The 12,212-nt window shown below is 41.6% G+C and overlaps 1 protein-coding gene across 3 annotated transcripts in view; it reads left to right on the forward strand.

Moving 5' to 3' along the window:
• Positions 1-12,212, forward strand: part of CAP2 (cyclase associated actin cytoskeleton regulatory protein 2) — a 46,159-nt gene that overhangs the window by 20,682 nt on the left and 13,265 nt on the right. For 2 of the 3 annotated variants that reach the window (XM_083519463.1, XM_083519465.1), the window contains 4 exons: positions 4,169-4,246; positions 8,614-8,757; positions 8,989-9,074; positions 10,419-10,524. In XM_083519463.1, coding sequence (XP_083375589.1) covers positions 4,169-4,246; positions 8,614-8,757; positions 8,989-9,074; positions 10,419-10,524 — 414 coding nt within the window. Of the gene's footprint in view, positions 1-1,491; positions 1,693-4,168; positions 4,247-8,613; positions 8,758-8,988; positions 9,075-10,418; positions 10,525-12,212 lie in introns of those variants that run through there. The other variant, XM_083519464.1, reaches the window with a different exon arrangement.

Here is a 12,212-nt window from a genome sequence, read left to right on the forward strand (position 1 = left end):
CTTTATTCAGAAACAATTTATCTGTGTTTGCACAGATAGTATGAATCCACTTGCAATATAAAGCTTCCCTCAGGAAATTGTGAGAACTGCTGTAGATTTAAGGTTGAACTATAATGAATGGCTTGCTGTTGTTATAATTTCAGTACAAATCTAGCCGCTGGAGAATGCAGTTTTTCTTACTTTCATTCTAGTATCCTCATTATTGTATAGGCATAGCTGACATTCTGTAAAATAGAAATAGGTTTATGATATCCAGATTTGAACCACGTCTAGGGTAAGAAAGTTAATAGAGAAAGGCAAACAATGAATGGCTCATTTTGGCTGTTAGAAACAATTGGGGTGTGAGCATATCAACATAAAGCACTTTTAACTTTCAGGGATTTCAATGACACATACTTAACACTCTAATTGAAAACAGTGACACCTAAAAGTGAATAATTTTAGTTGAATTGTGCCTCTGGAATGTAGCTTCCTCATTTACAATTCATTGACAAAGTAATTGAACACCTTAGTTCAGCATGGGTGACGATCCTTATGAATATATATATATATATAGATTTACTGTTGTATTCATAACAAGAAAGTACCTCAGTTGCTACGTATTAATTATTGTTGTTAACATTTTTTTATCTCTCAACCTTCCTCCAATGAACATGGGGCAGTTTAACATTTCTTCAACCCTTTTATCCTAGCAACAACCCTGTGAAGTGGTTTAGAAAAGTTGATTAGTCCAAGGTCACTCAGTAAGCTTTGTTGTTGAATAGGGACTAGAATCCAGGTCTCTGTTGATGAGTATTAATATAAAGTATATCTGTGCATATGGGACACGGGTGGCGCTGTGGGTTAAACCACTGAGCCTAGGACTTGCCGATCAGAAGGTCGGTGGTTCGAATCCCCGTGATGGGGTGAGCTCCCGTTGCTCGGTCCCTGCTCCTGCCAACCTAGCAGTTCAAAAGCACGTCAAAGTGCAAGTAGATAAATAGGTACCGCTCCAGCGGGAAGGTAAACGGTGTTTCCGTGCGCTGCTCTGGTTCGCCAGAAGCAGCTTAGTCATGCTGGCCACATGACCTGGAAGCTGTATGCCTGCTCCCTTGGCCAATAAAGCGAGATGAACACCGCAACCCCAGAGTCGGCCACGACTGGACCTAATGGTCAGGGGTCCCTTTACCTTTATATCTGTGCATGTTTGCTAATGTTTGTTATTAAGGGGAAAATAATAATTCATTTAAACAAAACAAAATGAATACTAATGATAAAATGTTTATTATTTATAAGAGATAATTATAGTAGATAGTTTCCAAGTGTCATACTGTGTACATTTGACTTAGTTAACTTTTTCTGAGAGTTTACTGTCGTAATCTGCATTGTGAAATAGAGGCTACAAGATTTGGTGCTGCTCCAACATCTGTGCTTTAACAAGTCGGACAATGAATGTTTTTCTTCTGCACATCTTATAGACCATGTGTCCTGTACATTATGATTGCAGCTGCTGCCTTGTTCACACAGAGAGAGTTGGAAAGAAGGTTGTATTTGGTTTCAGAAGACACCTGTTGCCTAGAAAACCCTCGCATACCTGAGTGACTAGGATATAATATGTGTGAAACTCGCAAGAAATCCTTAAATTATGCGTTGTCAAGGAACACATTTAGATTTCTTCACTGCGTTAATGCTAGAGTATCAGCACAAATAGAAGTAAGCAAGTGCTACATGTGGACTAGTTTTTGGAGGCTTTTGCAAGAATGCTGTGTATATGTTTTTGTTAAGAAAGACAAATATCTATGAGAAATGTCTGCTGCTGTGCCATGAGCATAAGAAGAACACTAGTATTCAGAAGCATACTGCCTCCATCTGTGGATGCAGAGCATAGCCATCAGAGTTCAAAGCCACTGAAAGCCTTATTTATCCTCAATGAATTTGTCTAACGAACCATCCAAGTTGGTGGCCATCACTGCTGCGGGAGCAAATTCCATAGTTTAACTATGCAGTGTGTGAATAAGTCCTTTCTTTTGCCTGTTCTAAATCTTCCAACATTCAGCTTCATTGAATGTCCCTTCGATCATAGAATTGTAGAGTTGGAAGGGACCCTGAGGATCATCTAGTCCAACCCTTTCCAGTGCAGGAATACACAGCTGTCCCATACGGGGATTGAATCTACAACCTTGGCATTGCCACGCTCTAACCAACTGGGCTATCCACACAGTTGAAACGTAATTCACTGTATGTGGTGTGCTTACCTCCATTGTAAGGCCAGTTCTTAGGCATAATCGCGGCTGGCTTTGATGATTTACCGTGACTGCTGTTTTCATAAACAATTCTACAAATAGCAAGATCAATGCAATTGTTTATTGTTTTTATAAAGAGTAAAATCAATAAAAATCCACAGTTCTAAATTAGTAACGAAGCTGCTAATGTGTCGGTGAACACTGTCACAATTGATCTTGCTTCACTGTTGCTGCCATTATTTGGCAACTTCGTGATCCATCAGCAAAGCACTCTGCTCACACGTGTGCCCATGTTGATCTGGCTGCATCCAAAGGCTGGACGCATTGCTAACAGTTGAGTCAGGGCATGATGTCATTATCCCAGAAGAGAAAGGACTTTGTATCTGCACTTTTGTGAGGAGCATTTTCTGGTGTTTGAAAGTAACCGTTAGAGAGTGCAGTTTCCATTGTAGGGCTGTATACAATGAGGGGGGAAATAATGATGCAGAAGGTCTTTTGAAAGCCCACAAAAGAACATAATGTGAAGCAAAATGTTGTGATTGAGAAGAAAAATGGCTAATTCTTGGGGCTTGGTGTTGTTCAAGTGATGCTTCAATGGACCACATTGAATATTCTAAGGCAGATGTTGTGGAACTACAATGACTACTAGTTCTAGCAAGCATGGTGGGAGTTTTTGTCCATGGCCAATGGCCAGGGTTGATGGGAGTTTTTGTTCAGTGACTCCTGGAGGCCCAAAGGTTCCCCCATATGCTCTAAGGGAATGGTTTTTAAATTTCTATGTTTTACAGTCTCCTATGATAGTCTCCATGAACCACTGTTAAAAGAAAATAATTCCTGCTCCAGGTACAAAATAGGTAAAGGTAAAGGGACCCCTGACCATTAGGTCCAGTCGTGGCCGACTCTGGGGCTGTGGCGCTCATCTCGCTTTATTGGCCGAGGGAGCCGGCGTTCAGCTTCCAGGTCATGTGGCCAGCATGACTAGACTGCTTCTGGCGAACCAGAGCAGCGCACAGAAACGCCGTTTACCTTCCCGCTGGAGCGGTACCTATTTATCTACTTGCACTTTGATGTGCTTTCGAACTGCTAGGTTGGCAGGAGCAGGGACCGAGCAATGGGAGCTCACCCTGTCACGGGGATTTGAACCGCCGACCTTCTGATCAGCAAATCCTAGGCTCTGTGGTTTAACCCACTGCGCCACCCACATCCCAGGTACAAAATAGGATAGAACAAAAAACCTTGTCCTTTGAGACTGTATGGGAAATAATGGCAGTGTCCTTATTTACACACCTTGTTTTCTGTCGCTTGAGTGGCATCAGATGAGCCTGCATTATATAGAGTAACCCACTGTGATCGCTACTTAAGCCTACGGGGTTGTCAGATAGAATCTGCAGTGTAAATGCATCACCACATATACAGGCATGTGCCACAACAGAGGGTAAAATATAGTCTCCAAAATGCCTCTTTCACTTTTCCGCATTCTGTCCATTATTACTCTGTGTTTTCTTAATTGCGAATACAGCATGACCCAGGAAGCCGAGAACTGGGATGGTACAGATGGCATGGAAGAAGCCATCATTCTCTGAAACATAGTTCTGCTATTTCAGACGGGCTTACTCATTGCAGTCACCTGGTACTCCTGAAATGTTAAATCTGTACCTCCATCCATTGTGAGGCTCATACTAGCCTGCCTTACATGCTGCTGTAAGACTGACTAATCTATGTGAAGAGCTGCAAATAAAATTATAAAAATGAACAATGTGAAATTAGAGTAAAATAATAATAAATAATATGGATTTAGATAACTGGAATTAACAGATCAATATGGATTAGGATAGCTTTAATTTTGAAGCCATTAATTTCCTTAAAAAATAATAATCACAAGTGAAAGTGTTTAGTGTTTACATATTTTAAATACTTGTAACTCAGTTTGTCGCCCTTTTTTCCAGGCAGAAATGATCCGCGCAGCTTTCCAAGCACAGAGGGCATATCTACTGTTGACCTCGCAGTATCAAGAACCTCAGGAGGTAAGAGAGATGTGGGAGAGGTGGCTTTTTTTAGTTGGATGGCACTGAATAAATGCCTTGTTGAGCTTTCCAAACTTTCTGAGCCAATGAAGTCACTTCTGATCGTTCACACCAATCATTTATGAGTCCTGTGCATGTCATGGGCATGTGACCTGTTTGTAATTAACACAAAATAGTCAAACCACCCCTGGGCTCCTTTAGGAGGAAAGTCAGGACAGTAATGGAATAATTGAAAAGGAAAAAAGAAAACTTGCCACAAATAACCAGAATGTGTTTGCTTTGACATATCCTGAACTCAAGGACATAGGGCAAAGGTTGTTAGGGGTCTTATACAAATATATCAGTATAGTTGTCAACTGTAGTGTTCATATGGTAGCCCTAGCTTCCTACAGTATTACCATTGCTATTTTTCCAGAGAAAGAGGTGCTGGAACTCACCATGAACACCTCCCTTGTTCTCTTTTTATGGCAATGGCGCCCACCTGAGAGGTGCCAGCTCTGAGTTCCAGCGAGTTTTGGCTGAAAAAAAGGCCCTGGGTGTTACAATAACCTGATGTGCACAGAATGGTCCAGAAGAGAGAAGAAAAGAGGCTCCCCTATAACTTTGTTTGCGATGTCATCTGTGTTTGCCTCTGCTTATCACCTAAAAGTATGCAGTCAGTGTGAAATCCAAACAGGAAAGCCAACCATTAGTTTACTAGAACTCACAGAGCAGAGAAAAGCGAATGAAGGTGACAGCATCTCAGTGCTGCAGAAAAGCGAGTAATTGTGTCATTCTGCTGTCTAGACGGTTTGCTTTAGTAATGTAAAGCTGTGAATGAGCTGGCTAGCTGTGATCACAGCATAGTAGCTTTGCAGATATTCAGAAACAGCATTGTAGAGACTGAGGGGATTTGCCGAGTTCCTGCCGGGTTGGACACAGGGATGTCTTATTTTAAAAGAGGAAATACTGGTGGGGGGGATGTCTGTTCTCCGCCTTAAGAAGCAAGTGAACTCAGGAACAAAATGGAAAGGGTGTTGCTGAAACTTCTTTATACTATGATCAACGCAAAAGGGCAAGCAAAAAATATGGTATCTGGGATTTCCCCCACTTATTTCATTGGGTCACAAATTTTAGGGATTTCTTCAGTATCTGTACCTAGCAAATCACAACCAAGTGTCCCTCCAGTGCAGTTTAGATTTGCTTTCAGCAGTTAAGTTTACATTTTATTCCTTCTTGAAGCACTTTTCTTTCTGTATATGCAAAAATAGCAAGAGCGGAGAAGATCATTCCAGCTGGCATGCCAATCCTACATCAACTACAATAAATTACTTAGCAGGGTGAATGTTATGTTACTTTTTATGGTCATGTTCTATATTTGTATGTGAAGTGGAAATGATCACATGACAAAAGCACCCTCTGATATTAGAGCTTATGTATACCAGCTAGTGGCTGTTGCCTGCAGAACTACCTTTTAGAAAGCCGTGATTGTTTCTGAAACTCATTTCAGTTATTTAGAATTCTTTCTGATTTCTTCATATCAACTATGGCAAAGTACTGTAAGCTGTACTTTAAAGTCAGGAAATAAGAGTGGAGAGCTAGATATATATAAAGCATTTGGGAGCTTTTCTTACTAATTAAGATAATGCGAGAATCCAGACTCCTCTACAAGTTAAAGCATTTTGTAACATAGTTGTACATGCAGGGATTCCAGGTTTACCACTGATTCCAGTTTTCTTAAAATCTGTCAATGCAGCTGTTTTAATTCTGACCCTTGAAACTTACCTTTGGGACCCAAAATATTATTTTTTGAAACAGTAGTAGAAATATGTACAATATGTTGAGAATAATACCATGAAGCTGCACCCAGACATGTTTTCCCTCCCCACCACTGCAGAATCTGATTTTTTCATATATAGGAGTGTTGTGCCAGTTTCAAGTGGCAAGCAGTAAGAACTCTGGTTCAAGTTGCCTAATTGGATTCAAAGCAGATTAATGTTATATTCATCACAGCACATATTATAAAAATGTAGCTTGAGAAATTTTACTGCATACCTAACTTCCCTTTTACTGTTTTCTATTGCACTAACCTTAATAGAGCACTGGTAGCTTGAAAACTGGTCAGATGTAATAAGTTTATAAGAAAGGTAACCTATGTGATGCCTCTTGGATGTTGTGGACTACCACTCTCATAATCCCAAGACAGCATGGTCTACCCTAGAGTAGAAGAAGAAGAACGTAAGGGTTGGGGGAGCCCCTTTCCTCCTGTCTCCCCAATTACAGTATTGTGGCTTCCAATAATCCTGTACAAGTCTGTTGAATTGTGATATATAGACTATAAAGCATTATAAGCAACCTCTGATCAATTCCTATTATCATATTATTTTAAAAAACGCAAATGCAAATCCTAAAACTAGCTTCTAGAAGTATCTGCACAGGGAGAAGTTGGCTCCTTGCCAAGCAGTGCAACTACAGATAGTGAGATTAGTAACAGATGCTGCTGAAAATACAAATGGTGTTTTAAAAACCCCTCATTTAAAAACGTGTTGTTCATAGCTGTCAATAGCCCAGCTGGTCTGATGCTGAAATTCTGTAGATGGACATACCTGTCATTAATACACAGATTCTATATTCAAAACTCAGGATTCTCAATACAGAACAAACCTAAATCACAATGAAGTGTGTTTGTTGTGTTCATGGTCCATAGAAGTGGCACACTGCAAAAAGGGGGGGGGGGAATCGGAACAAATTCTCCTACTTTAAACTATATGTTATGAATTATTATTATTGTTGTTGTTATTATTAATTACCTGCCCTTCACCCAAAGGGTGAGTTACAAAAGCATAATATTAAAAACAATTAAAAACAATTAAAATCACCAAAATAAGGTAGGTCCCAATATATACATACCTCAAGCCAGGGTAAAGAGCAGCATTTGCCAGGAGATCATATAACTGTAGAGTTGTAAGGGACCATGAGGGTCATCTAGTCAAACCCCCTCAACGCAGGAATCTTTTGTCCAACATGGGGCCCAAACCCACAACCCTGAGATTAGGAGTCCCATGCTCTACTGACTGAGCTATCCAGGAATCCTGTATAATGAAGGCTGCAGGTGCAGGGAGTTCCATGGTTTAAAGTCTGCCATAAAAAGGTAAAGGTAAAGGGACCCCTGACCATTAGGTCCAGTCGTGACTGACTCTGGGGTTGCGGCGCTCATCTTGCTTTATTAGCCGAGGGAGCCGGCGTACAACTTCCAGGTCATGTGGCCAGCATGACTAAGCTGCTTCTGGCGAACCAGAGCAGTGCATGGAAACGCCGTTTACCTTCCAGCTGGAGCGGTACCTATTTATCTACTTGCACTTTGAGGTGCTTTTGAACTGCTAGGTGGGCAGGAGCAGGGACCAAGCAACGGGAGCTCACCCCGTCGCGGGGATTCGAACCACCAACCTTCTGATCGGCAAGTCTTAGGCTCTGTGGTTTAACCCACAGCGCCACCCGCGTCCCCAAAGTCTGCCATAGACTTATGCAATCAGCCATGTGATTGGAAATAAATCTCAGAAGAAAAAAAAATGATCTAGATTTGGTCTGTGTGATTCAGGATGAAAACTTCTCGCTCAACAATGTATAGTGCAAGGTTATTTTCTGCTATGGAATTTCCTCTGATATTTATTCTGTGTCCTGACCCTCACTGCTAGATACTCCCTACTCCAGGTTTGTCCAAGGCTTCAGTGCTCAAATCTGAGTGAAACATAAGGCAAACTACACAAAACAAGTTTCAACAGGTACACAAGAGGCAAGAATACATGGTTAAGCACTAGCTAAACTGTTGACCCAGCAAATGACACCTTGCCTGCACCTTCCTTTTGAAGTAAGGGGTGGCACCACTATTTGCACAGCGAGTGTCCTGCACCCTAGGACTGGACCTTTCTTTGAACAGGCTGGCTACACAAGGCTCGTTTGCATAGCTGCTGCCACCATCACATTCTTGGAGATGGGGGTGGCGTCAGAGCTGGGTTAGCACCAGACTTGTTCTCCTTTGTCTCCCCCAACGTGGAAGGCTCCTCAGTGCCAAGAGGTAGCACCATGGCTGGAAACATTGGACTAGGGTTGTCTGGATGCTCCTCCATGAATCTGAAGCAAGCCTAAGTGCAGCAGCAATGGCACTTAAATCTTTATTAGAAAGCAGCAGAACAGCAGGAGCCAAGAAGTGCCTGAGAAATTGCCAAGCCACAGGCAATAGTGGAACCTCTGAACCCAGAGACCGTTCGGCAGTGACCCACCTTGTCAACTTGGGCTGGCTGTACAACTTTCTGACTCCTCTCTGCAGGTCCAGTGTGCTCCTGTTCTGTCAGCAGTAATAACACTACTATTTCTTTTTAATATTGCAGAGTGAAGTGACCATTCTTTTAAAACCAATATCAGAAAAGATCCAAGAAATTCAGACATTCAGGGAGAGAAACCGAGGAAGTAAAATGTTTAATCATCTGTCAGCAGTCAGTGAAAGCATTCCAGCTCTTGGGTGGATAACTGTGGTGAGTTTTGAATTTTATGTTTTTCTTTTTTAAAAAAAAAATCCTTATTTTTGCCCAGCTAATGTCAAATTCAAGTTGCGTCTTCTCCCCCTCCCTGTGTTTCAGAATCTTCATGGTTACATTCTAAAATGCAGGGAAGTTTTGCCTTTTGATTTTACATCCTCTCACTCTTTGTCTTTCTCTTTCTCCACTCTTTCATCATTTACATGATGGTCCTCTACCTTTCCTTAGTCTCCTAAGCCAGGGCCTTATGTCAAGGAGATGAATGATGCTGCTACCTTTTATACAAACAGGGTATTAAAAGACTACAAGCATAGGTAAGTTACTAAAAAAACTTTTTTGCTACATTTCTCTGGTGATATTTCAGAACCAGTTTTATCAAGCCCTAAAGAATATCATATTATTTTGTATCTACTACAAAAATTATTTGAGAAATATGTGTTGTCTCCCAAAATCACAGATTGGATTTTGGCAGACTTAACTAGATTTGTCCATCCTGGAGGTGGGGTGGGTAGGTGGGTTGGGATTTCATTTTTGTATCTTTTTTCTTTTCTTTTTGGTAATTGTTAATATACTGGAAATCAATAAAACTATATTTATGTGAAAGAAAGAAAGAAAGAAAGAAAGAAAGAAAGAAAGAAAGAAAGAAAGAAAGAAAGATGTGTTGTGTACAATATAACCAATATTGTGTTCTAAATTCAGCAATGCAATAACTTCAGATAGAGCCACTTTAAAATTTGTATTTATTCACATCATTTCACAAATGTCAATTCTGCTCTAAGGAGCTGTAAAAGAGCAGAACAGTGCATAACGAGCAAGCTGCTACCTAAGGCAGGCTTCCTCAACCTCGGCCCTCCAGATGTTTTGAGACTACAGTTCCCAGCATTCCTGACCACTGTTCCTGCTAGCTAGGGATCGTGGGAGTTGTAGGCCAAAGATATCTGGAGGGTCGAGGCTGAGGAAGCCTGAACTAAGGTGTATTACAAGAATGCAGGAAGTCTTCAGAGAGATGCTTATACAGTAATTCTGTATTATTTTACTGTCCTAACTCAGCTGAAGATTTCCTAGCCTCCAGGCCTTTTTTCAATGGCTGGACCCTCCTTTGGTCCTAGCTACGCTGGCAGATCCCTTACGCTCTAGCTATGTTACATTGGTATATTCACCCAGCACAAAAGCCGAAGGAGAAAAAGCCAATGACAAGGATTCATGCATGATGATGGGGACGTGTTCCAAGCAGATGCCACAGTCTCTGCTTTAACTCACCACTAGTAATGTTACATGTGCCTGTGAAACTAATGCAGCTACATTCCAGCCAGGAAGAGTGAGGAGGCTGGAGGAAAAATAAATATCCCAGTTCCACAACTAGTGTATTTTCCTTCCCTTGTCAGGAATATGTATGGGGAACAGGCTCGCTCAACCTGCCTCCCAAACTCTCCCTTCACCACTGTTGAAGAACTGATGGTAGGGGACTGGTGGCTGTTGAGCTTTCCACAGCTGCAGCGAGGAGACATCTGATGGTGGACCTCCTTTTCTGCTGGAATACCTCCTTCTTTGCAGCATCTGCAATATTCTGTTGGGCCTGTGATCCCAGGGATCGAAGGGTTGCCCTCCCCCCAAAAAAATGTTTAATGCATGCACAAGTATTTTCCATTATGTTACAGTGATTTGCGCCATGTTGATTGGGTGAAGTCATTCTTGAATATCTGGGCAGAACTTCAAGCATACATCAAAGAATATCACACCACTGGGCTCACATGGAGTAAAACTGTAAGTGCTTCATTTCTTAGAATTTCCTTCCTATGCAAGAAAAGTCAAGTAATACTTATTCTCTCTTACCCTGGATTCAGTGTTCCCTCTGATCCTTGGAAATGGATAATTGAGGATATTATATTACAGAAATTTACTGTGAGGAAAAAGAAGCTCCGAGTGAATGTACCATTACTTGCCCTCTCTCTTAAATGGGTAATGTAAGACCTGATAATGCTGGCAGCTGAATTCAGGAATCTGTGTCAACCCTAAGCTCAGTGATAAAGACCACATTCATGTCACACTTGTTAAAGTCAAGGGCTCTCTACATGCTGCTGTAGAATGCAGACATGTTTAATGAAATAGAAAGTTTGCATTGAAGGACAGACGACGCGATTATTATCGCATGCAGTTTGGCCCCTGAGGCATAAGACAGTACAGTCAAATCTCGGTTGTTCAACGTAATCTGTTCTGGAAGCCCGTTCAGCTTCCGAAATGTTCGACAACCGAGGCGCGGCTTCCGATTGGTTTCACTCAAGTGGAAGCCGTGTCAGACATTCAGCTTCCGAAAAACGTCTGAAAGCTGGAACATTTACCTACGTTTGGGAGCCAAAAAGTTCTAAAATGGAGGCATTCGGGAGCTGAGGCTTGACTGTAATGGCTGGCAAAGAGTAATGGCCGCGTACCTGACTTCCTGGCAGTGGAGTCACTTACTGGGAGAGGTGAAGGCAAGGGGATGTTAGTGCTGAGTAATCACACCAGTGAGAGCAGCAGATTGGCTCCACCAGTGTTCCTGCACAGCTCTGACATTGCTTCCCCCTCAGCTCTCCAACCCCTCCCCCCCGTAAGTGACTCTGCTTCCAGGTCAGGTGTGTGGCAGTTCCTGGCATAAGACATCCAGATGTAAGCAAAGTGACTGGGTGTGGTAGGTTGAAAACATTTCAAGAGTTAGTTTTCAGGAACTTGGTTAGTTCTATGTGGCCTCATCCAGATCCTTTGCTTTCTTCTTGTCTTCTGCGTGGTGTCTAATTGTGGTGTGTATTTAGCATTTAGCAAGAAGCAGGTTCACCATCTAGAGCTGTAAGAAATGCCAGGTGTTTTAGTTCAGTGCAATTTACTCATCACCATAACTTGCCTTCTAAATGAAAGATGCCACGACTTACAGCTTTTTAGCCATATCAGCTCACCACTAACAGGCAAAAAATTGTAATGAAAGAACTCTTTTAGAAAATGGGAAGGAAATGTATCTCAATAATTATATTTATTTTAGTAGGGTAACTCCACAATTATGAGAAAGTCAGCATGTGAAAACAGCACTATATTCGTCCCTCCTGTGCTATAGAAACTGTCATGGGTGGTAGAGTTAATCACCAGACCAAAAATTGGCTCGCTAAACTAAATAGTGTGGCTAAATGTAACCCACACTGATGTACAGACAGCATGGCAAATCCACAACAGGTGATAAATGGCACTAATCTTTTTTTTCTTTTAAGATGGCTTCAGATAAACAGCCAAAGTGGATTAGATTTTTCTATAGAGGCAGCAATCATCAGCTGTTTCACCTTGTAACTAGCATATCATTGGGCAGCAGGAATGCTGGCAGACAGGTGGCCTAAATGTTGTAGTTAGCAGGGACAACGCTAGTATACATTTACAGAAGAAACACCTTAACAAAAGATTTATGTCTCCTTGTCATAGTCCACCTGTTC

Source organism: Podarcis liolepis, assembly GCF_965112155.1.
Source record: "Podarcis liolepis genome assembly, chromosome: 8".
NCBI classification, from domain to species: domain Eukaryota; kingdom Metazoa; phylum Chordata; class Lepidosauria; order Squamata; family Lacertidae; genus Podarcis; species Podarcis liolepis.